At 30.6% G+C, this 26,080-nt stretch overlaps 4 protein-coding genes across 14 annotated transcripts in view; 2 read left to right on the top strand and 2 right to left on the bottom strand.

Moving 5' to 3' along the window:
* Nucleotides 1–1,883: 1,883 nt before the first annotated feature.
* Nucleotides 1,884–6,667, top strand: LOC114945990 (lysozyme). The gene is made up of 4 exons (XM_029322373.2): nucleotides 1,884–2,077; nucleotides 5,348–5,542; nucleotides 6,115–6,188; nucleotides 6,276–6,667. Exons 1-4 carry the CDS (start codon nucleotides 2,017–2,019, stop codon nucleotides 6,414–6,416), a joined length of 471 nt encoding a protein of 156 aa, XP_029178206.1. The 5' UTR covers nucleotides 1,884–2,016; the 3' UTR covers nucleotides 6,417–6,667.
* Nucleotides 6,668–7,205: 538 nt separating this feature from the next.
* Nucleotides 7,206–10,943, bottom strand: LOC114945960 (nucleolar MIF4G domain-containing protein 1). Its single transcript, XM_029322323.2, has 8 exons — nucleotides 10,298–10,943; nucleotides 9,335–9,897; nucleotides 8,899–9,183; nucleotides 8,650–8,837; nucleotides 8,351–8,526; nucleotides 7,902–8,254; nucleotides 7,684–7,815; nucleotides 7,206–7,584 (listed from the first exon to the last, which is right to left on the bottom strand). Exons 1-8 carry the CDS (start codon nucleotides 10,650–10,652, stop codon nucleotides 7,294–7,296), a joined length of 2,343 nt encoding a protein of 780 aa, XP_029178156.1. The 5' UTR covers nucleotides 10,653–10,943; the 3' UTR covers nucleotides 7,206–7,293.
* Nucleotides 10,944–11,190: 247 nt separating this feature from the next.
* Nucleotides 11,191–15,345, top strand: LOC114945961 (uncharacterized). 2 transcript variants are annotated; one of them, XM_029322324.2, is made up of 13 exons: nucleotides 11,191–11,323; nucleotides 11,775–11,917; nucleotides 12,015–12,139; nucleotides 12,218–12,405; nucleotides 12,577–12,653; nucleotides 12,859–12,944; nucleotides 13,023–13,165; nucleotides 13,357–13,608; nucleotides 13,751–13,919; nucleotides 14,003–14,177; nucleotides 14,429–14,560; nucleotides 14,891–15,048; nucleotides 15,209–15,345. In XM_029322324.2, the coding sequence occupies exons 2-13, from the start codon at nucleotides 11,775–11,777 to the stop codon at nucleotides 15,283–15,285; spliced, it is 1,725 nt and encodes a 574-aa protein (XP_029178157.1). In that variant the 5' UTR covers nucleotides 11,191–11,323; the 3' UTR covers nucleotides 15,286–15,345. The 2 variants fall into 2 exon arrangements, with proteins under 2 accessions (XP_029178157.1, XP_029178158.1); XM_029322325.2 differs by lacking the exon at nucleotides 11,191–11,323 and adding an exon at nucleotides 11,336–11,454.
* Nucleotides 15,346–16,496: 1,151 nt separating this feature from the next.
* Dscam3 (Down syndrome cell adhesion molecule 3) overlaps nucleotides 16,497–26,080 on the bottom strand; it is a 115,025-nt gene continuing 105,441 nt past the window's right edge. For 6 of the 10 annotated variants that reach the window (XM_085481458.1, XM_085481466.1, XM_085481457.1 and 3 more), the window contains 20 exons: nucleotides 25,644–26,079; nucleotides 25,045–25,338; nucleotides 24,662–24,892; nucleotides 24,429–24,584; nucleotides 24,279–24,349; nucleotides 23,864–24,107; nucleotides 23,608–23,754; nucleotides 23,357–23,518; nucleotides 23,015–23,231; nucleotides 22,845–22,933; nucleotides 22,505–22,684; nucleotides 22,210–22,398; nucleotides 21,937–22,122; nucleotides 21,271–21,718; nucleotides 20,964–21,190; nucleotides 20,721–20,889; nucleotides 20,422–20,585; nucleotides 20,164–20,266; nucleotides 19,374–19,580; nucleotides 16,497–18,959 (listed from right to left, as the gene is read on the bottom strand). In XM_085481458.1, coding sequence (XP_085337584.1) covers nucleotides 18,908–18,959; nucleotides 19,374–19,580; nucleotides 20,164–20,266; nucleotides 20,422–20,585; nucleotides 20,721–20,889; nucleotides 20,964–21,190; nucleotides 21,271–21,718; nucleotides 21,937–22,122; nucleotides 22,210–22,398; nucleotides 22,505–22,684; nucleotides 22,845–22,933; nucleotides 23,015–23,231; nucleotides 23,357–23,518; nucleotides 23,608–23,754; nucleotides 23,864–24,107; nucleotides 24,279–24,349; nucleotides 24,429–24,584; nucleotides 24,662–24,892; nucleotides 25,045–25,338; nucleotides 25,644–26,079 — 3,972 coding nt within the window. In that variant the 3' untranslated portion in view covers nucleotides 16,497–18,907. Of the gene's footprint in view, nucleotides 18,960–19,346; nucleotides 19,581–20,154; nucleotides 20,267–20,421; nucleotides 20,586–20,720; nucleotides 20,890–20,963; nucleotides 21,191–21,270; nucleotides 21,719–21,936; nucleotides 22,123–22,209; nucleotides 22,399–22,504; nucleotides 22,685–22,844; nucleotides 22,934–23,014; nucleotides 23,232–23,356; nucleotides 23,519–23,607; nucleotides 23,755–23,863; nucleotides 24,108–24,278; nucleotides 24,350–24,428; nucleotides 24,585–24,661; nucleotides 24,893–25,044; nucleotides 25,339–25,643; nucleotide 26,080 lie in introns of those variants that run through there. The other 4 variants (XM_085481461.1, XM_085481462.1, XM_085481463.1 and 1 more) reach the window with 4 other exon arrangements.

Here is a 26,080-nt window from a genome sequence, read left to right as displayed (position 1 = left end):
TGTTGAGATATCTTCAAATTTATTTAAAAAATTTTTCTTATATACAAAGATATTTTTTGGAAAATACATCGAAATTATTGCATAATAGTTATTGACTTCAATTTTAGCACACTGAGTTGTAGATATCTCTTTTATCTCAATCGTTTTATCCTCTCGTATTTAATTTTTTTAAATTCAAATATTATCGACTTTGTTGAGTATCTTCAAATCTATTTAAAAAATTTTTTTATAATCATTTATTATATTGCTTCCTATAATATATTCGTCGATATTGTACGAACTGATGCGACAAAATTTTATTATGCACAATAATGTGTATTACATTTGTATATGTATTTTTTTCTATTGAATCATATTCAATTTATTTAAATTATTTGGCCGAAATTATAATGTGTATTTTTACGACAATATTGAATTATGTGTACATATAATTGTAAAGATATTTTATATAAAAATATTTGTACAGATGTAAAATTACATCTCGTTATATTTTGATTTTCGTTATCAGCTTCGTGTAATAAAAAAGATATGATAAGTAGCCGTAGCAAAAAAAAACAATTTAAAGACGTCGTAATGTGGGATAAGAATTATTTTACAAATATATATTGCTTGTACGATAATATAACGGGAATTTCAGAGATTTTATCCGCGTCAGGCTAATATATATACATTGATTATTCATGTATTTATGTATATATATATATATATATATATCTACTTATATATTTATTACAGGAAGAGTGGAGTTTCCTCGTGTTCGTTGATTTCATAACGTCACTGCGGGAATTTCAATGAATAATTACGATTGATATATAGTAATACGCCGAGGGCACAGAACATCTAAAAACTTGTTCCCAAGGAAAAGTACTATCAATTGTACAAGTTCGTAGACGAGAGCAAACATCCCACGCGCTTTTAGGACATTGACATTGAACCTGAGGATCCGGTTGTCGCGTTCTTGCTGCAAGTTTTACAGCAACTAGTTGGTGTCTTACGACGTCTCGATGTTTATGTTTAGAAGGGACATTAGGGATCGCGAAGGAATGCGAAAGGATTATCCAAGGTCTGTCTCTTCCCACCGCGAAACTGTCCGAGTCTTGGTATATCTTGTTTTTTATTTTCGAATTTTCTTTTCTTTCTGTTGTAGATTTCTTTTATGTATGTGTCGACGTGCTGGCGCCGATGTTTAATACTGCAGGACGTGTTGAGGATCACGAAAAGATGCGGGACTTGTGCAAATTTTCAACAGGAAACAGCATGCGAGGTAAAAAAAGATATAATGTAAAAACTATTGAATATATAGAATATAGAAAGTTACGTTTTTACTATCGCATCTTTGAATATATATGAATGATAAAAAAGTGATTAATATATAGAGAGAAAGAGAGAAAGAAAAAATGTGTATATGTTACAGCTAATATTTATTGAAATAATAAATAATGCATTGTCTCTCAGAAATTTCAATTAAGATATATAAATTGATTAATATTTTTAATTGACTATTAGATTAACGATTCATGCAGATATGTAAATGCTATTATTTATTTAAAAAATTTCATATAAGAAGAAAAACAAGTTTATCTAAAAAGTCATTGTTTAATTTTTCCACATATAAAGATTATATTTGTATTTGTAAAAAATCTAAAATTTATTCCAACTTTGCTACTTGATAAAAAAAATCTTATTTGATGAATTAATGGGTGCAATAATGCTTAATCGTTTACAGAAGGACAGAACATCGTTTAACCATTTATTTTCTACTTTCAATTTTTGTTTTCGTGCTTTTATTTCTCTTTTTCTCTCTCTCTCTCTCTTTCTTGATAGGAACGACAACGAAATTCTCGTCCTTCGACAAATGCTTCCCCCGCTCTTTCAGCATCACCGTATCCTTCGCATGATTGCTATCGCCGTATATAAGAAAGCGATCATCGAGGACGGCTCGAAAGCGTGGATCATCTCGGCGCGAGGACAGTGAGCTCATAGACGTTGCTTCTTGTGGATCAGCATATCTTTAAGATGTTTGCGAGAGTCTCGTGGATCATAGTAACAATTGCGCTTTTTGGCATTTGTACCTATGGTGAGTTATTGATACTTGTCTATTTTCTGTTTAGCAGAGAAACTATTCATAACATGTAAATTTCCTCCAAATTTGCGGAAATTTTAATTTAATTATTATTACTGTAGATAAGAAAAAATATAACAGCGTTACAATTAACAGTGATAAAATTGTGATAAGTATTGTAAATGTAGAAAATATGAGTTAGAGAATAATATTAGAAATTAAGAAAAATTTGATTGAAAAATTTGTCGAATCGAATCTGATTTAAAGATAATTCAATGTAAATTTTAATATAAAAAAGATAGGCAATATTCAATAATTTGATTGAGATTTTCAAGATTTATAAATAAAAATGTATATAAATACAATGCAAAATAAGTAAGCTTTTTCGTATCATTGTAACAAGTTAATTCTTTATCAATTATATATTCTAAATTAATTTTTTCACGTACTCAATTTTTACAGTTACCTAAATTTATAGAATAATTAAAATTATTTGAAAATCGAAAGAAATTGCAAAATAAGTGGATGATTTCTATCACAATTTTTATGTACTTTTTTGCAGATTTAAAAAAATAATGATTACATCAGAGTTATTTGTTTTTCACGATTTATATTCAAACGAATTTTTTATTCTAAATTTTTTTTACTTTGCATATTATGTTTATTGCGATATTTAAATATCTTTTTATTAGAATTATATACATTTTAATGCACAGTTCTGTGTTGAAGTTAATTGATCTGAAAGATAGAGATTCGATCGCAAATCTGCATGTAAACTCTCTACCGTTAGTTCCAAGAATTTTTAATATCTATTCACCGTTAATAACAGTTTGCGCGTATATATTGACATTGTTTAAAAATATTTTCATGATCTCTGATCATTGCATGCATTACGTCTGTTGAGAATTTTCTTATTCCATCAAGCTTTTCACACACCTTAGGCGTTTGTGTCAATTCTGATATTTATGATTCATAAAGAATTAATCATTAATCTTTTAGAAAATTAATACCTAATAAGATTAACTAATATTAAGCGACATTTTTTAAACATGTTTATTTAAAATGAAAAATTACTTAACTATTCTTTCCTTTTCTCTCTTAGAATATATATATATATATTTTTTCTTTTTTTTCTAATAATCATTAATGATTTACGTAACGCAATAAGTTACGTACGTATAATTACGGTATATTATTTATAAAACTTTGCTTTTTATTCCCTTTAGCGATGTTATGTTTGTCACAAAAATTAGATGACTAAGTAAGAATAAGATAATTATCGTATGAACTCATTCTCCGTTTTATATTTCACGCAAACAAATGAATACAACCTTACGTTTAAATTGCAATAGATGTTATGATTATTGTTTTTTTTAACGATACTTTAATTATGCATCTTTGACGATGAATGCAGAAATGATAATTAATAGTGTTAAGGATAAATTTGCTATTAGTTCAATACGATAATTGTAGTTTATTTGCGACGAAAACAAAATTAAGATATAACTACATTTTATTCTAATGTGATAAGAATTTTTTCCGTTGTGTTTTCTCGTAAATCACTTTGATAGCCTCATTAAATGCGACGTTAGACTATAATAGTCATTATACATATGTCAATTATCACTGATGAAAAATTTCGACTAAAATAAAAAATATTAATAATATTAATTATAAAATAAAATAAAAATATTTCTAAATCACATATTAAATGTTAATCAAAAATAATCAGAATGCAATGTTTTAAAATAATTAAAACTAATGTATATATTTTGTAATGCAATCTGGAAATACCGAGTATCAATTTATGACGACGAAAGATCTAACATAACGGTATTGATAGCAGAATCCGCGAAATAGCAAATTCAAGAGATCTAAGAATATCTCTGACCTTCTCAAATGATTTGCTTCAAAGAGCCACATCTCAATTATTTAATAAAAATTACAAAATGATTCGCGATTATAATCTGACTCCCCAAAAAACGAAGTGTTACAGATTAATTAAATATTAATGAAAACATGCATTATTTATTATAAATTTATTTAAAACGGAATAGGACGATTCTCTCTCGCGCATTATTTGGACAAAATTTATTCTTGATAATATGTTCTTCGTTATATTTCAAAGTATATAGAGATATAAAAATTGCATTATAATTGCAAATTCTAAAACGTGCATAACTTTAATTACGATCACGTGAATATCAGAATATGAATACATTTGATGACACATGTAGGATAATTTTATTGGAACGAGAAAAAAATTAACAGACAATTATTATCGTACATTTCATTCAACAGTTCTGAAGAGATTTTAGACTTGAAACTCTCTGTTTGACTCGATTCAATATAGAAATAACAATAAGACGAGATACGATCTGCATACAAAAGTGCGAGTCAAATCAGAGAGGTTTTTGCAATAGAGTTTGTCGCGTGTCTGGACGAGCTGTGATTTAAATTCACAGGCTGATTTAAGTTATATTTTTAACCATGACGCCGCAAAACAACCACGCCCGTACAGATAGATGCAGAGATATATATACAATACAATCAAACACAAATGTATTGTACTGCGAAATTCCGAAAATGCCGATTCCAGACATGTCGCAGACGTCTAATGATTTTTTTTTGTTTTTTTTCTCATTGATATTCCATAGAATCGTGTCTTACAAAAATGATTTTCAGATAATTAAATTCTAATAATATAAAATAAAATATAAAATCATATAAAGTCATATAAAATTCTAACAAGATCCTACGAGAGAGAATGTTCGTCCATTTTGTACAGAAAAAATTTAACGAATTAATCATTATCATATTCTTATTCATTTATTATTAATTATGAACACCACTATCTTCTCACTGAACTTTTCTCATCGATTAGACCTTTAATAGAGAGATAATATTTTTTATAGCAGAGAAACTGCTGAACTTAAAAATAAAATTTATCTTTCTTTAGAGAAAGATTCAAGGATGGAAAATATAAAAAAAATATTTTGAAAATTCGAGCGAAAAATAATACAGAAAAAATTTTGTCAAAGTTTATTTTTTCAAATTGTACTATTAATATTTTTTTCTCGTAGAAGAAAATCAGTATATTTCTCATTTAATATTATTAGAAAACTGATTAGTACTAATTATAGAATTATGATACGTCTGTATATTTTGATTGATTTATTCTATTTCTAGTAGATTAACTGTACTTGTGATAAAGCACATTTGTTAAAAATTGCAGAAGTTTATGCATTATAATGGTTTTTTTTTTTTTTTTTTTTTTTATTACAGCTCAACAGCCACAAGCCGCAAGTCAACAATTAGTGTCACAAGTCTGTTTGGGCTGTATATGCGAAGTTACAACAGGATGTAACACCACTATTGGCTGCCACAGTTCCGTATGTGGACCTTTTGCTATAACATGGGGCTATTGGGCTGACGCTGGCAAACCAACTCTAAACGACGAGCCGAATACTGTTGATGGTGGTGAGAAAGAGTTACATCTTTTAAATTAACATAGGCATCGTGCTTTAAAAAAACGAAATAAAGAAAGAGCGTAAATAAATGTAAAAATATAAAAAGCGTAGCTAAAAAGAGAAATTTGAGAAAAATTACGCATTAATTTAAGAATGAAGAATACTGTCAATCAGCAATTCAAAAATGCATCGTAGTAGCGTAAACTAAACACTTCCAAGAATTCGTATAATATTAGTTAGATAAATGTAAGAATGAACAAATATTTGCGGGATATTTTTCTGCAAAAATATATTTATCTAGTTAAGTAGTTTTCCTCATCAAACGTATACATTTAATTTGCTTAGATGCGTAGAATATGAAAAAGAAATACAGTTACATATATAGTATACAAAAGGAAATAGTTACATAATTAAACCATCAATTAAATAACTCTATCTTATCTTTTTTTTTCCAATTCATTCAATTTCTACAAAAAGGAGAAATTAAAGGAACGTCAAATTTAAATATTTATATTTGAATTATATACTCTAATGAATAGAATTTAATAATATATAATAATTATTTCTTCTTTTCATCTCTAGCTTATCCTCGATGTGTCAACGATCCTTATTGCGCTGCTCGTGCGATACAAGGCTACATGGCCAAATTTGGTCAGGTAAGATCTGTACTTGCGTCGAGATATTTCAGATATAGATAATACTTGATATCGTCTGATACGCAACATCTTTTATTTATAAAACAGGACTGCACCGGGAATGGAGTGATCGATTGCGATGATTACCTGCGTATTCATCGATTGGGCGGATACGGCTGTACGGGCCCGCTAGACAGTAAATATGAAAATAAATACAAGTTGTGTATACAAACTTTCGCGAACCAATAATACATATCATGTTGAAATCTCAATAACAATCCATTAATTGTCATTATATATACATGAATATTTGATAAAAATTTATCTTTGTCAACTATTTGGAATTGTTAACTTTCCCTTATCACACATATTGCAAGAATGTCTGATATAATTAAAATCTATGAAGATGATGTATAATAAATAACCAGTAATGAGTGTATGTACAATTCTGTATAAAATCGTGTCATATATAAAGCGCAAATACATTTTTATAAAACTGAGATATGCAATATCATATAGTTTTAAATATATATGCACTTAATATAATTATATATTTCGATTTTCGTAAACAATGTATTTTATATCAAGAACATCTAGTTTTATTAAAGTTTTGTCATTCACGTTTTAATTTCTTTTTTTTATTAGTGTTACTCTAGATTTAATAAATGAGCTATTCTTTTTTTTGCTTTAATCGGTTTTTTAATCTTTGCGTGCGCAATCTTTTTTGACTAATTAATTAAAATAAATTATAATTATACTATATAGGCATATTAAAATACATCTTAATAATAATATTAAATTATTATGTTATATAAAAATATTGACGTATATTATGCAATAAATATAATGCAATCATAAAAATGTATTAACAATGTTATTAACAAATATTTTTAAAACGATTTGTGACGATTATAATTATATATATTATATAATTATAATTTTATACATTGACAAAATCATATATTTAGATATCATGAAGAAACAAATGTCATGTGCTTTGTGATATTTTGGTATAATTATAAAAGAAGTATTCGAAAATTGATGTACAAATATATATTATACATTTATACATATTTACAGAACATTATGTTATGTAAAAAATTATATCCAACTATAAAATCTACTCTTAAAATACAAATTTTGATTCGCGAGTACTTAATATTTTATCTACCCATTCTGCCCGTTTATTCAGTAATTCACTTTGTTTCTGCAAATTTTCAACAGCACTGACATTTTTGACAAGAAAATGATTTATGAATAATCTAAGACTTTCCCTGAAAGTTTGCAACTTTGGAGATAAAGATATTTTTCCAAATACTTCTAAACAGGCGTCTTCATTTTCATGTAACAATATTCCTAACATAACTTGTCGTATAAGTCTCATGGTTAACTTATTTAATTCAGTAAATTGGATTACCTGTAATTAAAAAAAAATATATAAAGAAGTATACAAAAATATAATAATATGGACGTAACAGAAAAATAAATGTAAAATACAATACAGGTATTTACATACTTTTAAAACGGAAAGAGGAAGACCTTTGCCTAAAAATAGATGAGTCAAAAACTTTGCCAGATTTGTTAACTGTTTTGTATTTAAATCTTCTAATGTCTTCAACTTATCCCACAATGCATACTGTATAGTTAGCTGCAATAATTATTGTAGAAGCATAATTATTGTAAAACAATTATAATCATTAAAATAATTGCATAAAATATATTATATTTATGTACCTGATATTTTCTGTCAGAGTCACATAGCTTTTGTGCCAGTATGGCATAATAAGGATTAAATTTTTTCTCTTGAATACAACAATTGAAGATAACATAAATTATTTCCCTTTGCTGTTGATTTTTCAAACCAAGATGATGAATCTTTTCAAACGCATCTAAATAATCTTCGGCTGTCATTAGCACGCAAAAGATATCTCTTCTAACATCAGTATTCATTCTTTGTTTTCGTGCCAACTCCAATATTTTGTCGCTATATTTTTGTTTCTTGTCTTCTGAAGTATTTTCCAATTTACCAATATCTTTGAGACCAGACCAGGCTGACCCTACTATCCACCATTTTCCTCTTTCATCAACTAAGGAAGAAGATACATTCTTGGTATCATTTTGATATTTATTTTAAAAAATGATGCATTTTTTCCATCATATATTATTTAATATTATTCCATTACCTTCTAATAAGTCTTCTAGAGTTACATTAAATTGTGTAACATTATTACCCTTATGGATAAAATTTTTTAAAATTTTCTTTAAATGTTCTATCTGAGATGGATCATATTGAGGTATTTTGCTCATATTATTATTCTTTATTGCCAGTAACACGTCTAACATAAATTTAACTCTTGAACTACAAAAAAAAATATATATTAAAAATATAATAAAAATATAAGAAATACAGAAACAAATTTATATGCAGTTATTAAGGCATTTCAGTAATAAATATTTATTATATTGAGAAATATAAACCTACTTTTCCAGAGTAGCATTGTTTGCCTTTTGTTGCAAATTTAATATCAATTCTTTCAATGCAATTGGATCATCTTTTCTTAATTGAAAACCCACTGTTCTTAAAATCAGTAAAATTAGTTCGATCTCTTTCTCTGTGAACTTTGCTATCAATTTATCTAATATTTGATATAAAAGTCGATGGCCATACACCTAGAAAAAATAACATTTTAAGTAGTATACCTAAAAACTATTATTATTAACAATATTTTACCTTGAAATTATAAAGATGTGAAATTATAAGGATTATATTATCTAATTCCTTATTCTCAATACAATGAGATTCTTCCAGCATTTGGTGAAGCTTTCTTACAACAGTCAACAAAAAATGTGCACCAATTTCTGTACCAACATTTGCATGTAATATGGCAACCAACATCATATGTTCACATATAAGTCGATCCGGAGTTAGCACTGGTGCAACTATGCTTTCTATCATTAGTTTAGATAACAGTACATTCATGTCATTACGACTATTCGACATGTACATTTCCTCTACCTACATTAAAAATATTTAAAGAAAACAAATCTTTCATTAATTATGAAAATATTTTTTAAAAAATATTTAAATTACAACTGTATAACTTGATAATCCTAATTATCTCTATTTAATTACAAATATAATTACATATGCATTTATAATTAAATACCTGATTCCCAATAGTATGCATATTTTGCTCTGCCAATCGATTCAGGATTCCTTTCAATTGTTTTTCCAATCTACGAGTCTTCTCATCACCGATAGAGATATCTGTACTTGTAACACGTGCTGCAGGTGGCACATATTTCTTTGATACAACATTGCCCTTCTTGTCTCTTTGCCTACCATAAATATCTTCCCACAAGTCTTCACTATCATTAGATTGCTCTAATGTGACATGCCTTGACTCTTCATCCTCCAACTCATCCTCATCACTTGCTGTTGGATATTTCTCAGTGTCATTTGTCTTTTCTGGAATATCTTCACTATCATCTTGATCTGAATTTTCATTCGTTAAAAGACTCTTATTGTCCATATCTTGCTCTGAGTCTTCATTATCATCTATATTACTGTCTCTGTCAAATTTTTCATCTTCATCCTCAATATTATCTTCAGCACCAATAGCTATATTCAAATCCTCTTCCAATTCTGTACTGAATCCAGTTTCTAATAATTGCTTCTCAGTTTCAACTATGTTACTCCTATTCTCAGAATCACAAAAGTCCAAAAGGTCTATATAACGAAATGTTAAGGACATATAAATTATGTTTGAATAATTGATATTTATAATGTTATATGATGTTCAATATATAAAAATATATTTCAATGATTTATTCAAAAACATATGACATATGTAAAAAAATTAATAAAATAATACTTTAAGGTAATTAAAATTTACATATTTCATACTTCATGATAGACATGTAAATATATACAACATATACATAATAATATAAAAATAATGAAAATTTAATATCTGTTATTAAAATTTACATATTTGAAATATAAGTTTATTAAGTATTTAAATTTTGCTATACTAAAACATGCTAAAAAGTTATGCAAAATATATTTAAAATTATATTATTAAAAACGCGAGAAGAAAACATGCATGTTCACCACTTATAAAGGATACAATCTAAACCATCCGATACGAAAGATTTTGGAGTGGATTTGCTCTTTCGTTTGTTCAACTTCAATCGTTTCTCTAATTGTTTAATCATTCTATCCTCGTCCACGTTGGCTCGTTTTAATTGGTCCATTTTTTGTTTTTTCGCATTTATTTCCTGTCTTTTCTCCTTCGTATCATCAGACCTTGGTCGTTTTTGCGCTTTCGTCGATGGTGCTTCTTTAATCTCGTTCTGTTCTTGTTTTTGATTTCTCTTTTTTGAGAAATATGCTGCCTTGTTTATCTTCTTTTGTTGCCTCTTTTCTTTGCGTAATACTTTACGCGTTTTCTCCGCTGGTTTATTCTTGAATTTACGTCTCATTTTGCACGTAAAAAAAGTTTACAGTTTCTTATTTCTAGCAATATTTTTTACTTCCAACTTAGAGTTATTGCGCACATATTTATCTACACTTTTAAACACTTGAAAATATTAAATTATTTCCTAATTAGCAATAAAATTATAAATGATTTTTAAAGTTCTTAATTCATTTTCTATCATTTTTCACCAATAAAAAAATAAATAAATGTAAATAAATGTGTTCCAACCTCGATTCATTACACACACACGTGTCGATTTCATGCGCCTGCGGTATGCAATATGCGACCATGGTTACCAACAATCACGGTGCACGAATATCAAGATACGATACGTCAGACTCAGAAACGGTTGTCCAGAAACTGCGTACGAAAATCTATCAGAAATACGTTCGGAGTTTCTATTCGCGTGGACAAGATTTAATTGACCAATGGGAACGACGAAGAAATTTTTTCGCCTCGCAAGCGATCAGCTGTTCCGAGGAGAGTAGATTTTTGAACGCAATTCGAATGCTTCGTGTGCGCGCACAATAATTTTATTAATTTGAAAATTTCACTGTGTTTCGTTCTTCGGAGTAAAAGGTGTCTGTGTAACTGTCGCCACAAAACACCAATTGTATGCTTGGGCCGATTTAGGTCAGCATAGAACGAAGGAAAACGAATAAGCGATAGTAGAAGGTAGATCTAATTAATTAGAGATTAGAAAAATCTCGAATTAATTTGTTTAGCTATTGAACCAGAAAATACGAAAGATTCTCTTTCTTCCTTAATGGATTAATGGCCACTTTCATAGCAATTAATTTGCTGATGTAATATTTGCAATATTTTATTAATAATATTACTAATTTTTTGGTTTTCTTCTTATTTTAGTAGGAAAAAAATTAGAAATGATGAATTAAAGTTAAGAATTTTGTTATAAATAAAGTAGCTAATTATTACTATAAATAATCATCCATTAAGTTAATCATTTTTTGATCAAAACTATACCTTTCCTAATGAATTAAGATAGTTCTTTGTCATATTACTTTTCTTTATTATATATTATTATTATTTTTTTTATTATTTGTTATAATCTTGTCTATTTATAAGTGGAGTGTTCACTTCTATTATTCTGAATATTTTAATTCAGATGTTTTACCCTAATGTAATACTCATCCATCGACGAAAAGCTGAACTAACTGCTGCTTGGTTAGCTGCAACATTAAGTGAAAATGAATTTAAGAAACGCTATAAGTCTGTCAGTATAAACAAGATAAATGTCACAAAAATTTGGTATATTTATTATTTCTATTTCTATATATTATACACAAACATTTTTTATAATTTTGTTTCATTTGTAATTTTTTAAATATTTTAATTGCATTATTAGCGAAGAGGTTCAAGAAATAGCATGCAATAGGAATCAAAGTGGAATAAAATTCAGTTTATATCTATTATCACAATTAATGTGTGGTATAACAAAACTTCATTTATATCAGACTACATATTTTGAGAGTAAGTTTAGCTTAATATGTTATTAAGTATTGCTAATTTATTGTTTAATTTGATATGTATAATCTTATGATTTATCAGAGGATGTTTTTGAAATTCAAAAAAAATTGAAGCCAACAAAAGGAGATGACCCAGATATTGACTCATTAAAGGATCTTAAAATTGATACATTATTTGATGTGCCCCTGGTGAAAGATGTAAATCCTCAATTACATGAAAATATGTATTTGTCTCAATACCAAAATCTAGATGATAGATTAGATATAATGGTACGTGGTTTTTATGCAAATTAATTAGATTATTGGAAGAAATATTTGTGATAAATTTGGTCTTTAAATACTTGAATTTTTATTTCTGGTAATTTCCAAATCTTTTAAATTTACATGATAAACTTTGCTACTTCTAGATAATATATTTTGATTTTCTTTTCATTCATGCAGATGCAAGCTACAGCAGGTCAAGATTTTGGTGCTTTGATTGATGAGGAGATGGACTTTATATGCGAACCTGATATTATGTTAGTTTCCAATATCTGAGTTTTTCTCTTATGTAGTAATAATTTCCTTAATCCCAATTAAATGAAATTTTTTTACAAAATATAATAATGAAGTAGCATTGTTTACTTCATTATTCTTAATTCTTCTTTGCTTTTGTATATTGAAATTAATTCAGAGCATATATTTTATATAAAAAAATAACATTAATGTTTTGTCTTACTGTAGAATGGAAATGGAGAAAAGATTGAGAATACATGACAACGAAGAAAGAAATGGTACAGAGATGGTTGAAGATATAGACATTGCAGAAGGTAAATACATAAAATATAATCAAATATAACATTATATATCTTTTATATTTATAAATCAAATTATTTATTTTGGTGTAGAAATTCATCAAGAGAGACACTCATCTCAGGAAATGCCAGTGCTTACAACTCTATCTGAATCAAATGCCAACTTACTGTCATCCCCACAAAAACGAAAAGTTCAGGGTCAAATACAAACAGGAACACCTACGAAAAAGAGACGTGTATGTGTTTATTTATGATAATATAACTTTATATTTGGGTTAATCTCAATATTTTGAGTCTGTATATTAGAGATAAAAGGTAAATGAGAATAGATGACTTAAGAGTTTTAAAAAATTACATATTTTTATTTTATTTTGTTTGATTATTAATTTTTTTCTATTCTTATTAATTGTAATATATTATTTTACAGTTATCTTCCAAGAATATAGTTGTGCCTCATATACAAAATGTAATAGAAGGGACAAGTGTGCCTGCACAACCAGTAGCGCCAATTTCACAGGAAATAGAATCAGACGTAGAACTGCAATCCTTAGAAAGTTCCAACAAATCCTTTCCAAGTAAACAACGAGCGCAGACGAAAAAAATTATTGATGAGAAAACCATGTTGAGTGATAAGGTGTATGTAAAATGGTGCCGTGACGTAAATATTTGGTGCAGATCAGTAAGTTTCTAAATTATATAATTTTATAGAAAATATATATTTGTATATATATAAATTTGATAAAGTTTAAAAATGCAATCTTCTAAAAATTTTAATTTGAAGAAAATTTTAAAGTTCTAATTAGATCTTTTATTATTTTTAGAAAATAGCGCGAATACACTTTACACCAGCAAAAAGCCTTTTAAGTCAACCTTCGCATAAGCTATATGCAGCCTGTTTACGTCTGCTTTTTTATAAACATTTTACTTTTAATCGTATTACCAGATCATCGAGCGCAGACGAAAACATTGGGTCTACAGAATCGACACCATGTAGATTTCTATTCAGACATTTAGTAGATATAATTGTATTGCCTATTATGAGAGTAAATTTACACGCATCTTCTCATTTTTAGTGGAACAACCGCCGTTGCGCACGGAAAAATCAACAAGCCTTCTTGCAGAAGTAAGTGAACTCGGAAAAAAAACTATAATTATAGCTAATGGTTCTACTTTACTTCCTGAAGTATCAGCGATACCACTATCAGAAATGCCAGATATAATTAATGCAGCAGAAGGCATAGCAAAGAAGTTTGTATTATCAGTGATATAAAATTTATAAAGTTTTAGTTTTTAAAATCAATAATCATAATATATTTACATTTAAATTATCAAAACAAAAAATTGAAGAAATTATTTCATTTAATTCTTAATTTTTTTTACATTTTAATATCTTTTAAATCTTTTGACACTTCTTCAATGTGTCAATATTAATTTAATATATTATCAATATTTTTAAATTTATATTAATATATATAATCAATTAAATTTAATTATTTCAGTATCACTATACACAAGGATTATGAGGAGAAAATAGATATAAATGAGACTAACGAAACGTTAGAAGATATAAGAGATTTATTGGAGAAACAACATTTGCAAAATGATGTTAATTTAGAATCTTCTTCTGCGAGGTACTTTGAAATTATTTTTTGTTAAACAATTCTTGATGTAACAATTTTCATGCTTGAAAAAAATAAAAATTATTAATTGAAATCCTAACAACACACATGTTCGAAAAACGTTTAGAGGATATCTAGAATGTTCTCTGAACGTTTTTCGAACATTTGTGCTATTAAGAAAGATTCAAGAAAACTAAAAATCTTCACTACTTGTTTTAGCTTAAAAATTTCGTTTTTTTTTCTATGAGACTTAGTATGTTATTGTTACCTCAAGTTTTAATTATAAACTCTAATTACGCAAAACCTACTACATATTTAATGAAAATATTATTTTATTATTAGCTTAAGCAATACCTCACAAAATGTACCTCTAACAATTCAGGACATTTTGGGTCTGTTAGAGGCTTTATGGTGCGAAAAATTATATACTTCGTTTAATGAGCTTGTGCCCGATAATACTTCAGCTTACGAGAAGATTAAAATTTTCTATTTACTTCTCGGTATGTATTGAATCGCATTCATCATCTGTTTGTTTTAAAAAAATAATAGTTAATTTTCATATTTTATTCTTTCTTATTATCAATATTATGTCAATAATTATACTTACTATTTAGATAATCATACATGATCTATGTTATTAATGAAACATTTTCATTATAGTACTGCATGCACATGGAACAGTTGTTTTGAACCAAAAAGATTGTTGTAGCATTTTATACATTTTGAATAAAGTGTAAACTTTTACTCCGACTAGTAATTCAACGGATTAAAGCGATTATATTATTGATATTATATTATTGATTGTATATATATGAATAATTATTCTACATTCAAAGTAATATTAAAAACTTATTTATATAATAATTAATATATATAATTGTTTGTGTGTGTAAATCGATATTAATCGCATGCAATGCGATTAATTTTTAATGGCGTTTTTTAGTTCTTTTATAACAATTATTTTTAACATTATTTTTTAGTATTTTTTTATATAACTTTAATTTTTTGATAAGCTTTATTACTATTACCAATCTTAGTATGTTAATGTTATTTGATAATATTTTGATCATTGAAGATTTTACTGTTTTATTTAAAAAAAGATTAATATATCATCACATTTTCGTTTTTTTTTAATTCGTTTTTCATCATAAGTAATTAATATCATTATATATTAATTATCATTAATGATTATATTTAATTCTAATATCTATCATTGTATTATTTATACACACACACACACACACACACACACATATATTGTAACACTGACAATTCATTTATGTACACTTATGTTGGATTGAAATGTTCTTCAAAATAAATAGCTATACTCCCGTTTTGTGATTTCTAAAATTCATTGGCAGTATTGCTTTGTTTCACCTTTGTCTAACATTCGATCAACGTAGTCTAAAAAAAATCATCTCTTATTTTTCAAAGCTTCAAGAAAAAGATTATTATTAGAATCATTTTATTACTAATAAAATTTGGTCACAATATAAAAACGATATTTCCAAACAAAAAAATCAAAAATGTATTAAAGACTTAATCTTATACTCACAGAAGTGTTTAACAAAATTCACCATGCATGTTTTCTTGGTAGATTAGAATAAGAAGTAATCAGATAAATAATAAAAAATATATTATACACTTGGCGTAATTAATGTCATCCAATAATGAATCGCATATTTACATAAATTTTTATTTTTGTGCATAATCAGAAATAATATATAATATACTTTCATATATATACATATATATATATATATATATATATATATATATATATATTCTATTTGCTATATTTTTATTCTTATTTCAATCTAAATTAGAAATTTAAAAATTTAATGATGAATTAATGAAATTAAATGTAGAAATTGGGAAGAAATTTGAGATTTCTATTTAAATATTGATTTTATGAAATCAGTGATATATAAAATAATAAGATTGCGTATCGTAGTTTTTCATTTTATTTTTTTTCTCTGTAGGTGTATACATATTTCTCGTAGATCGTTTCTTTGGCGTATACAAATTTCTGAATTGTTAAAATTGCCAAAAAACGGCTCTTTTTATTAAATTTTTTGTCGTATATCGTTTTATTTTGCTCCGCATTTCTTTTTTCTTTTTATTTTAGTTATTCGAATGGACAGTCTTGGTTTTACAATTCTATTTGCGTGATGGATTAAGACATTCACACACATACGTTTCCGTTTTCCAAAACGATCTATTTTATATTTTCCAGACTGGACAGACAATGTACAGTCTTCTTTTTACGATTGCGATTGGGCGATAAAATAAAAGATGCACATATCCTCTTACTTCAAAAATTATTCGTATTGGGTCTAATTACTTAAACAGAGTATATCGCCTTATCCTATCGGAAATAAATAAATTACAAAGAATTGACAATTCTTAAACAATTTTCTTAATTTCAGAAACTAATCCGATTTATTACAGAATAAATTATTCTGCTATTCTTTTTTATTCATTCATTTCTTGTAGGATAATATTGCGATATCGACTGCAAAGGTGCTTGCATATATTTTTTATCCTCCAAAATAAATGCGCAATCGTGTGCTAATCTCGAAAAATCACATTTTAATCCGACTCATGTTCTCATGTATGTACATACATATTGCATCTACGCCGTAACTCGTTATAAGGGACATATATCAATTTTCATAAAGTTCCTATGAGACTTATTCACGTTAATAATGCCTTAATAAAAACAGCCGACGAGATAATTTTATATAAGCTGCAAGTCTTTATCTCTCTTTATTTAAAAAAAAGAAAGAAACTGGAAATGGATCGTTGCGCATTATGCATATGTCTTCATTTTTTGGCGTGATTGGAAGTGTCACTTGGTCCGAACGACTGACCGTTTACTTTCTTTGGCAGAAATCAATGTAAGCGTACTCGGTTCACGTTAATCTCAGTCTCACGTTACGGAAGAGATCTTCGAGATGAAAACGAGACGCCGAATTTTCGGCGAGAAGCTATGGCTTTATTCGAAATTGCGCTATGCTATTACGAGCTTCTTGATTCTGTCTTGAAACAGATACTACGGCTCTCTGCGTACGCATGATACTTCATAATCGTTAGCGTATTTTATGATCACATCGATAAAGTGCCGTTTCGTGAAGAGTATTTATTTACATAGTTAAGGCGCTAGTCGCTTATTCGAATGATTGATTCGTAAATACTATTTAATATAGCGCACAAATACGTTCAATTAGGATAGAAGAAAGCACATTCGTGCCTTCCTTGTTCTCCCAAGTTTTTTTCTAACGTTCTTAAGTACTAAGCTAGAATTGGCACCATTTGAAAAATTGTTCCGTGAAAGTCGATTTTAAAATCAAATTAATCGAATCACATCGCGCATTTTAAAAATTTCATACCGAAAGAATAGGAATTTAGAAAATAACATTCAATATTTTTAGATTTAGAATTTAATTCAACACAACAAATGTTTGCCATTTCTTTTTAATTAATTGACCTATTTTTTTTATTAGATTAACATGTAACGCTGCGAAGACGTTGCAACATTTTTAAAATCTTTTAAATTGTAAATACTCTCATTCCTGATAATAATAATCGGTCATCCTTACATTCGTACATCGAATGGCTCGTTAATAAGTATAGATCGCACTAATAAAACGGAGGTACTCGTATGGAAGTTGGCGTTCACCCTGTATATCAATAGTTGGTCGTCGCGAAAGTAATGGATCGGTCAATCACACTTTTTTTATCGTGTAATCACGTTTCGTAAGATAATATAATCGTAATTCGGTGATAGAAAGAATAGAAAAGTCGTAATTCGGTGATAGAAAATGCTATCAAAATCGTATGTAGTTAATCATCAATGTTTTTCCGTCATTTCTGGATTAATTATGTATATATCGCCGGTGTAAATTTGGTGTTTTTCCTCTCGGCCACGATATCGTACGTGGTACATACAGGGTTACGTGTGTACGAAGGCCTTGTTTTATATATATATACATATATATATATATGTATGTATATATATATATATATATATATATATATATATATATATATGTGTGTATATATGTATATATATTAACGGCAGTATTTTTTTGGTGCAACGCAGATGTAGCAGTAGGTGAGACGTTTCTTTGACGAATACACCTGAGAGTCTGTCTTCTGTTTTTACTCTCATTCTTCTTCTTTCTCCACTTCATCGATTAAATTGTCTGTGACATATATTAAATTCTACTATCCTTTTTAAGATTTCGAAAAATTTCCATCAACGACGATAGTTTGAGAAGAGATTCGTCATCTTTCTCTTTCTAATTAACATTAAATCGTCCGGCGAAGATACCAAGTCGAACCAGCGAATCTCGATCATACATGTATGGTGAATTCTTGCCTTTCTTGTTCCTTTCTTTGTTGATATCTGTAACAAGATAATGCGCATTCGTCTTTAAAAATATAATTTGATTGCTAATGTATTATATATTTTATTTCAAAAATAATAAAAACAAAATTTTAAGCACATGCATGGAGAATGCTTTCTAAATCTTATCTTTTGTTTCATTGATAATCAATATTAATTATCTTTGAGATAATTAAAAGTAAATTTAAAGTTTCACGAAATATCAAAATCTAATTGAGAGATACATCATACTTAAAACACCCTGCATACACAAACAAGCTTAATTTTCAGGAGTGGTGGTCTCAACTACCCAGATAGCAAAAGTAGTCATTTTGACGTCAAATTATGTAATTTTGATGTCATAATAATTACTATGGCTATCTGATGGGTATTTAGTGCTTAACATGCCTGGTTTACGAAGACTCGTCTCGATACCTAGCTAGCATAGATTCGACGGCCTCGATCGGTAATCTGCCCAAACTGCCGCCGTGACGGGTTCCGGCTGACAGACCCTGCCATTCACGATCACGATCACGTTCACGATCACGTTCACGATCACGATCACGGTCGCACTCCACGTCGCTCAATTCACGGCTGTCACTGAACCCGCTTGGCGGCAATAGCGTCATGTCTTCTACCGAACTGTCGAATAGATAAAAGAATATATTTACCAGATCAAATGGAAAGTTGTCTAAAAAGTTATGAAAGAAGAATAAAAGAATAAAAAGATCGATAGAACACAGTTTCGATTTAATCGCATTCATAGTCAAAATTTTTATTTGTTAAAAAATCCATTTTAGGATGTTTATTCACTATGATTTCATTATCAAGAATATCTCTGATATTATCTGCATTCAATATATAAAATAAGATTATTTTTAATGTACGTGAACTTTTCATCGATCAAGATTTAATCTAGTTTTCTGTTTGATAGCATAATCATACAATTTTCTTTTAATATAATAGCGCATTTTAATATCAAATATATACTACACTTCCTTATCGTATATGAGGCTGAATAAAGCGCAATGATGCGAATTTATGTATATCTTTAGATTATATTATATATATATATATATCAGTATTTCCGTAAGATAATTTTTAATTACTAAGAAACTAATTCGCATTGTTGTGCCTTTTTCTCGCGTCGATGTGAAACCGATGAGAGACCAATATCGAAAAGTTAAGACTGAGTGCTATGTGGAAACAAACAAACCTTGGCTACCTGCGAGTAGACCGGCTCGGTTGTCGGCTTCGTCGTCTCGCGAGCGAAGGCGAGCCTTCGTTGTTAGATTCCGTGCTCGATTCCACACCTCGCGAAAATACATCTGTAAAGAATCATGTTTGTGAATATCACAGTTCAGCCATATACATGATATGCTCTTCCTCAACGTGTCATTTCTAATAATTTTTCTAAATATTAATCTATATTGCAAGAATATATAATTATTTATATATATTCTTGATATAGATTATATATTACCTCTACAAGGCTTTACTGGCACCCTATAACTAGGCCCGGCGCATTCGCCGCAAGGACTTCCGGACGTGTCGCTGCCGGAGCCTTGTCGACTTGATCGTAGCTTGCTCTCGGCTTCCGCAATGCTCGGAAAGTAACGTTGCTTGTGCCACCTTGGTGTTTTGGACCTGCACATGAAAGAACACCAGAAAGAGGAAGAGAAGGGGAGAAAAACAAAGGCGTAAAAGCGAAATGAAGCGAGAAGTTTTACGATAAAGCCGGGGCAAGCTAAAGAACGATATTTTCTGGAAGAAGACAATTACCTTTCGAACTCCACGCTAGATCTCTCGTAATCGATAGTATTGATGTCCTCATTCTCCAAGTGACCAAACGTTTTGAACTGCATTGTGTAATCGAGCGTTGCCGTTGTTACCGAACGGTTCTCTCTCCCGGGAACGCTAAATGTAGCATAAGGACTTATCTCGTACATTTCTGTAAAGTATATCGAGACATTTAGAAATTGCATTCAGAAGATAATTTAACGCTATATAGATAGATATACATACCTGATCCATGATCGGTGGATTTGTGATTTTCTTGCTTTACGGGTGAACTAGTATAAACCTGATGATTACGTCTGTTGTCACGTTCAGCCGTCGATTTGAGTTGCACTGTCGACATACAGCTGGACAAGTGATGATGCTGTTGTTGGTGCTGTTGTTGTTGAACCATTCCTAATCCTGCCTGCTGTTGCTGCTGCTGACTCGGTAACATTTCGCCTAAATAGGTCGCTCTGCCAAAGAAGAAATTAATGAAGCTTTTATGTTGACTGTTGAAATAAAATTTCGGGAACTCGAAAGGATTATATTTTACCTGCCGTTGCGTTTGAGCATAACATATCCTAGAATAACGGCAGATACGACCAAAATGATTGCGCAGATGAGCGGTACAACGACATATAAAACTTTGTGATTGGGTACAGTTTTTCTGACCTCGTCCTCCATTATCAAATCGTTAGGGGGACCAATACTGACTCCGCTCAACGTAGTCGTGGCGAATTCCATTTGTGTCTGAGTCGAGCCGGCATCGTTGTGCGCTGTTAAACGTAGATTGTACCACGATGCCGTCTTTAAATCACGAATTACAAGGTTCTCGGTCGCTCTGCTAGCCACTAAAATCCAAGGTTCCGTATTAATTCGCCTGCGATATTCGACAGTGTAGTGCTGAATAGGACATCCTCCGTTAGGCCAGGATAATAAATTCAATTTCACCGACGTGCCGTTTGCCGAGATAATATCTTTCTCCTTAGGCAATAAAGGCGCTGAAACATAGATTGAGAAATGCACTTAAAATATAGTTCCTTTTTTTAAATAGCTAAATTATATTAATCGAAACTTGAATTCAAAAACTCGATAAGTTTAATAGTACATGGGTCATTCTACAAAAATATATAGGAATTACCCATATACATTTTAATATTTAATATAATTTAATATTTTCATATATATATTTTTTATTTGCGCAAAATATTTTATTTACCGGTGCCTTTCGTTGTTGCGCTGATTAACGAACTTGGATCGCCGGTGTCGACGCGATTATGTGCCGTTAAATGTGCCAGATAGGAAGAACCACATTTCAATCCAGAAAGTACAAATTCCGTCTGTTCAGGAGATAAAGCGATTTCTTCCCATCCACCCTGATCTCTCTTATAACTTAATACATATCCTATTACATAGGTAAAAAAAGAATCAGTATACTATATGTATATAGAGATGATATTCCTTATTAGTTACTTTTTTAATTATTAGTTACCTTGTATAGTAGCACCGCCGTTGTCAGGATGATTCCAACGGAACCTGATACTATTAGTTGTTGTATATTGTAATTCCAACGACGGTGCTTTGGGTGGCATCACTACGACTAACGAATATGTGATCGAATCCTCGCCAAATAAATTACTAGCTGAACAAGTATAATTTCCCGCGACCGATTGTTCCAGTCCTGAAAAATAATGAGAATTTCGAGATTTCTCCATTTTTTTCTTGAAAGAGATTAATAGCATAATATAGTTTCTTGCGAGGGAGATGGAAGAAAAAAAAACACTTACCACGTATAACGAGATGTCCATCGGGTGTAAGTTCGTAATGCCTACCAGTGGTAATTTGACCGTTTCTGTAGGTCCAGATAGGTCGCGGCGTAGGATTTCCCACCACCAAACACGACAGCATAACCGATGATTTTACGGCTCTTCTTAATACTTGCGAGAACGATGCTACTCTAGCGGGAGCTGCGAAATGAGTATCCTATGTTCTTATATTGTGAAAGTTTTGTTTTGTTGCTTGAAGACCGATATATTCGGCAAGATATAAGATATGCAATATATGTAAATTAAACAGCTAAATTCTAAAATCCAGTTTTTATGAAAATGATGATTTTTCGACAAGTACCTCTGGTATTCGTTGTTTGCGTGACTATGATAGTTTTTTCTCCTTCTCCAAGACCAGTTGTCGCTGACACCCAGAATTCGTACGATTGTCTAAAAAATTAAAACTCAATCCGTAAAAAAATTCGCAATAAGAATGAAGGAACATAATGAAATGTTTGTATGTGCAGGTACCTTTCCACTAGATCTCGTAATTCCATTGTAAGGGTATCCGTGGGTGATGATGGTGGTTCATGCATCATGTACATATTATGATTATTAGAACCGGCTTCTCTGCTGTATACAGTATATTTTGAAACATTCCCGTTAGGTTGCAAAGGTGGCAACCAAGAAACTAATATGCTCTCTGCCGTTAACGCCAACGCTTTGATACCAGCAGGCGGACCTGGAACTGTAAAAAAGAATCCGTAGAGAATTATCGTCGTGTAAATCGTTTACTCTTATAATCGTATAATCTTATTGTACAAGATAAATAGAGCTGCTTTCATTTTATTGAAATTAAATTATATATCTCACCATCCTCTTCCGTCATGCAGAAGATCGGTGGACTCTGTGCTCCGTCACCCGCACCGGTGTAAGCCAACACCTTGATGGAATAATTCGTGTACTTGTACAACGTGTGCAAATAAGTCTCCATACTAGAAGTTCTTTTTACTTCACCAACCGTCGATATATCCACTGTGATAGGAAGAATAAATTAAACGTGAATATTTTATGAAGTTAATTTTTTGCAACGCAGAAAACTATCAGCATTTCGGACGACTCACTGTTATCAGTAGGAACCGGCCTATAATAAACCTTGTATCCTTGGATAATTCCACCGTGTTGATGAGCTGGCGGCGCGTTCCAGGCTACCTTGACACTTTGGGAGGATAATGGAACGCATGTAACTTGAGTCGGTGGCGTTTCTGGTACTATAAAACAAAAGTTTAAATTTAAATTATTATTGAATTAAATACGTGAACATCATACATTTGTTTTTATGGATAAAATTTCATTTTTTTGTTCTTTTTGAACTCATACCTCCTTCTTGAGTGGTACCCACGATAGGAGCGCTAGCTGGTCCACTGGCTATACTGTTGAAGGCTCTGATCGAAATGTCGTATTTTGTAAATTTTCTCAGACCAGTAAGCTGCACCTTTGTCGTCGCCCAACCATTCACGTTCAGACTTTTACTTTGATTAACACCCGAGGTCGACGACGAATGTTCCGACCAAGTCACTATATATCCCTGTAGATCTCCATTACACGATTCTTTTGGAGGTGGCTGGAAAAATAAATATGTCTTTTGATGACACTCTTTTATCACTTCATTCTCTTATTACTTTATCCTCTTTTCGGATTAAAGTTGTAAAATATAATTTTGTAGCATAATTTAAAAATATTAAAACCGCGATCGTAAAGCATTCCAAGTCTCTAAATGGACGGCATTACTTACTTGCCAGCTGACCATGAGTTCTCCAGGCCCGGCGGATTGCACTTTGATATTTTGCGGCGGTTCTGTAGGTGCTATTATACAAAGAACGATGGTTATGCGATATGCTAAGATTTCAGTCATACGATCGCATTGTCATACAAGGCGTTTTACCTTCCTCCTGAGTCTTCGCCACGACGGGTTCCGTAGGTCCGCTCGCGTCGATGGAGTTTATAGCGAATATTCTGAAGCTATAGGTGACGGCCGGATGAAGACCACCGACTAGCGCTACCTCTTGATCATCGCCAGTGGTTTCGAACGGGGATAAGCCTAGTAGAATTGATACGAATTACGCGGATAAACGGACGAATAGAGACGCGATATCGATCGGAGCATGTGGGACGAACCGTTTTGGGTTGGATGTATAGAATTACCGCTATTGGAGCTTCCTGGCGTGTACGTGACGTTGTGCGTTTTAACGGGATTCCAATCGTCGGTCATGCCGTGGCTCACAGGACAATATTGTATCATGTAATTTCTTATAGGGCTATTTCCGTCGAAGGCCCGCTTCCATAATAGCCGAATCGATCGAGAACCAATTTCTATTACTTCGAGTCCGGCTGGAGGATCCGGTCTCTCTGTAAATTACACATATATATATATATATATATATATACATACATGTATAAAGCAAAATCTTATCACGTGCTGTGATTAGAATGTAATTATTGATAAAAATTGACACAGAAGAGCTCAAGAGATTGAAAAATATAAGGACGTACACTCTCACCTTGAACTGCTAAATAAATCAAATGTTCGCTTCTTCCGTAAGCGTTATCAGCGGTGCATCGATAAACTCCCGAATCTTGCCGATCGCTATTTGCGATAGATAATTGAGACTTCAGGCCATTCTCGGTCTTTATTTGACCGATGCTTAATCTGTGATTGCTCATATCTAATCGATCGCTGTTGTGCATCCACTGTACTTCTATAGGATTATCGCCAATCACGGTGCAATCGATCGTCACGGATTCTCCACGGCGAATCGTTACGTTTTTACTCTGAAACTCGAACCTCGCCGGTTCTGCGAAAATACAAATCAATTTCGTTGTGCTTTAGTAAATTATATTTTTTTTTTACATATACATATATTATCTTGATATTTTTAAACAAAATATTATATTTATTCGAAAAATTATTTATTTAATGATGTCTTTGAAGAATCCGACAATCTTGTAATTAATATTTTTCTATTTTGATCCCAGAAGAATTTCTCCCGTATTATACCTATACATATTATATTCGGATTTTAAAAAAATTTTATTTTGTACCGAATCTACCGCTATATAATTTAGTTTACAATTTGTAATAGCAAATTTACATTCTTACCATGCACGGACACGTATATCACTTTGCTTAGTCCCGATCCGATGGCATTGTTAGCGCGACAGAGATAGTAACCCTCATCCTGTGGACCGGCCGAAGCCGTCCACAAAGACCCATTAGGCAATATCGTGAGTCTACCGTCAGAACCATCAACCAGCGGCTGATAGTCGTTGGACGTTCTGCCCCTGGCACGGAGCCACGTAATATGCGGCGGCGGAAAACCCTTGGCCTCACAATGGACATTCAGCGGGTTTCCTAGGAGGGTCGCCACGTCTTGCGGTTCGAATATCCATTGAGGAGGTACTTTTACCAGAAGTTCTGCCGTGTGATTGACCTTGGCGGCGCTATTCGTAGCCACGCAAGTGTATTTGCCGCTGTGTCTAGATGATAGTTCCTTGAAGACGAGCAGACTGAAAAACTCGGCGCCTCGCTCTTCGATC

The sequence above is a fragment of the Nylanderia fulva genome, unplaced genomic scaffold, assembly GCF_048542155.1.
Source record: "Nylanderia fulva isolate GAGA-0341 unplaced genomic scaffold, ASM4854215v1 Scaffold18, whole genome shotgun sequence".
Lineage (NCBI taxonomy): Eukaryota > Metazoa > Arthropoda > Insecta > Hymenoptera > Formicidae > Nylanderia > Nylanderia fulva.
Note: the sequence above shows the minus strand (reverse complement) of the source record. Positions and strands in the feature narration are given on the sequence as shown.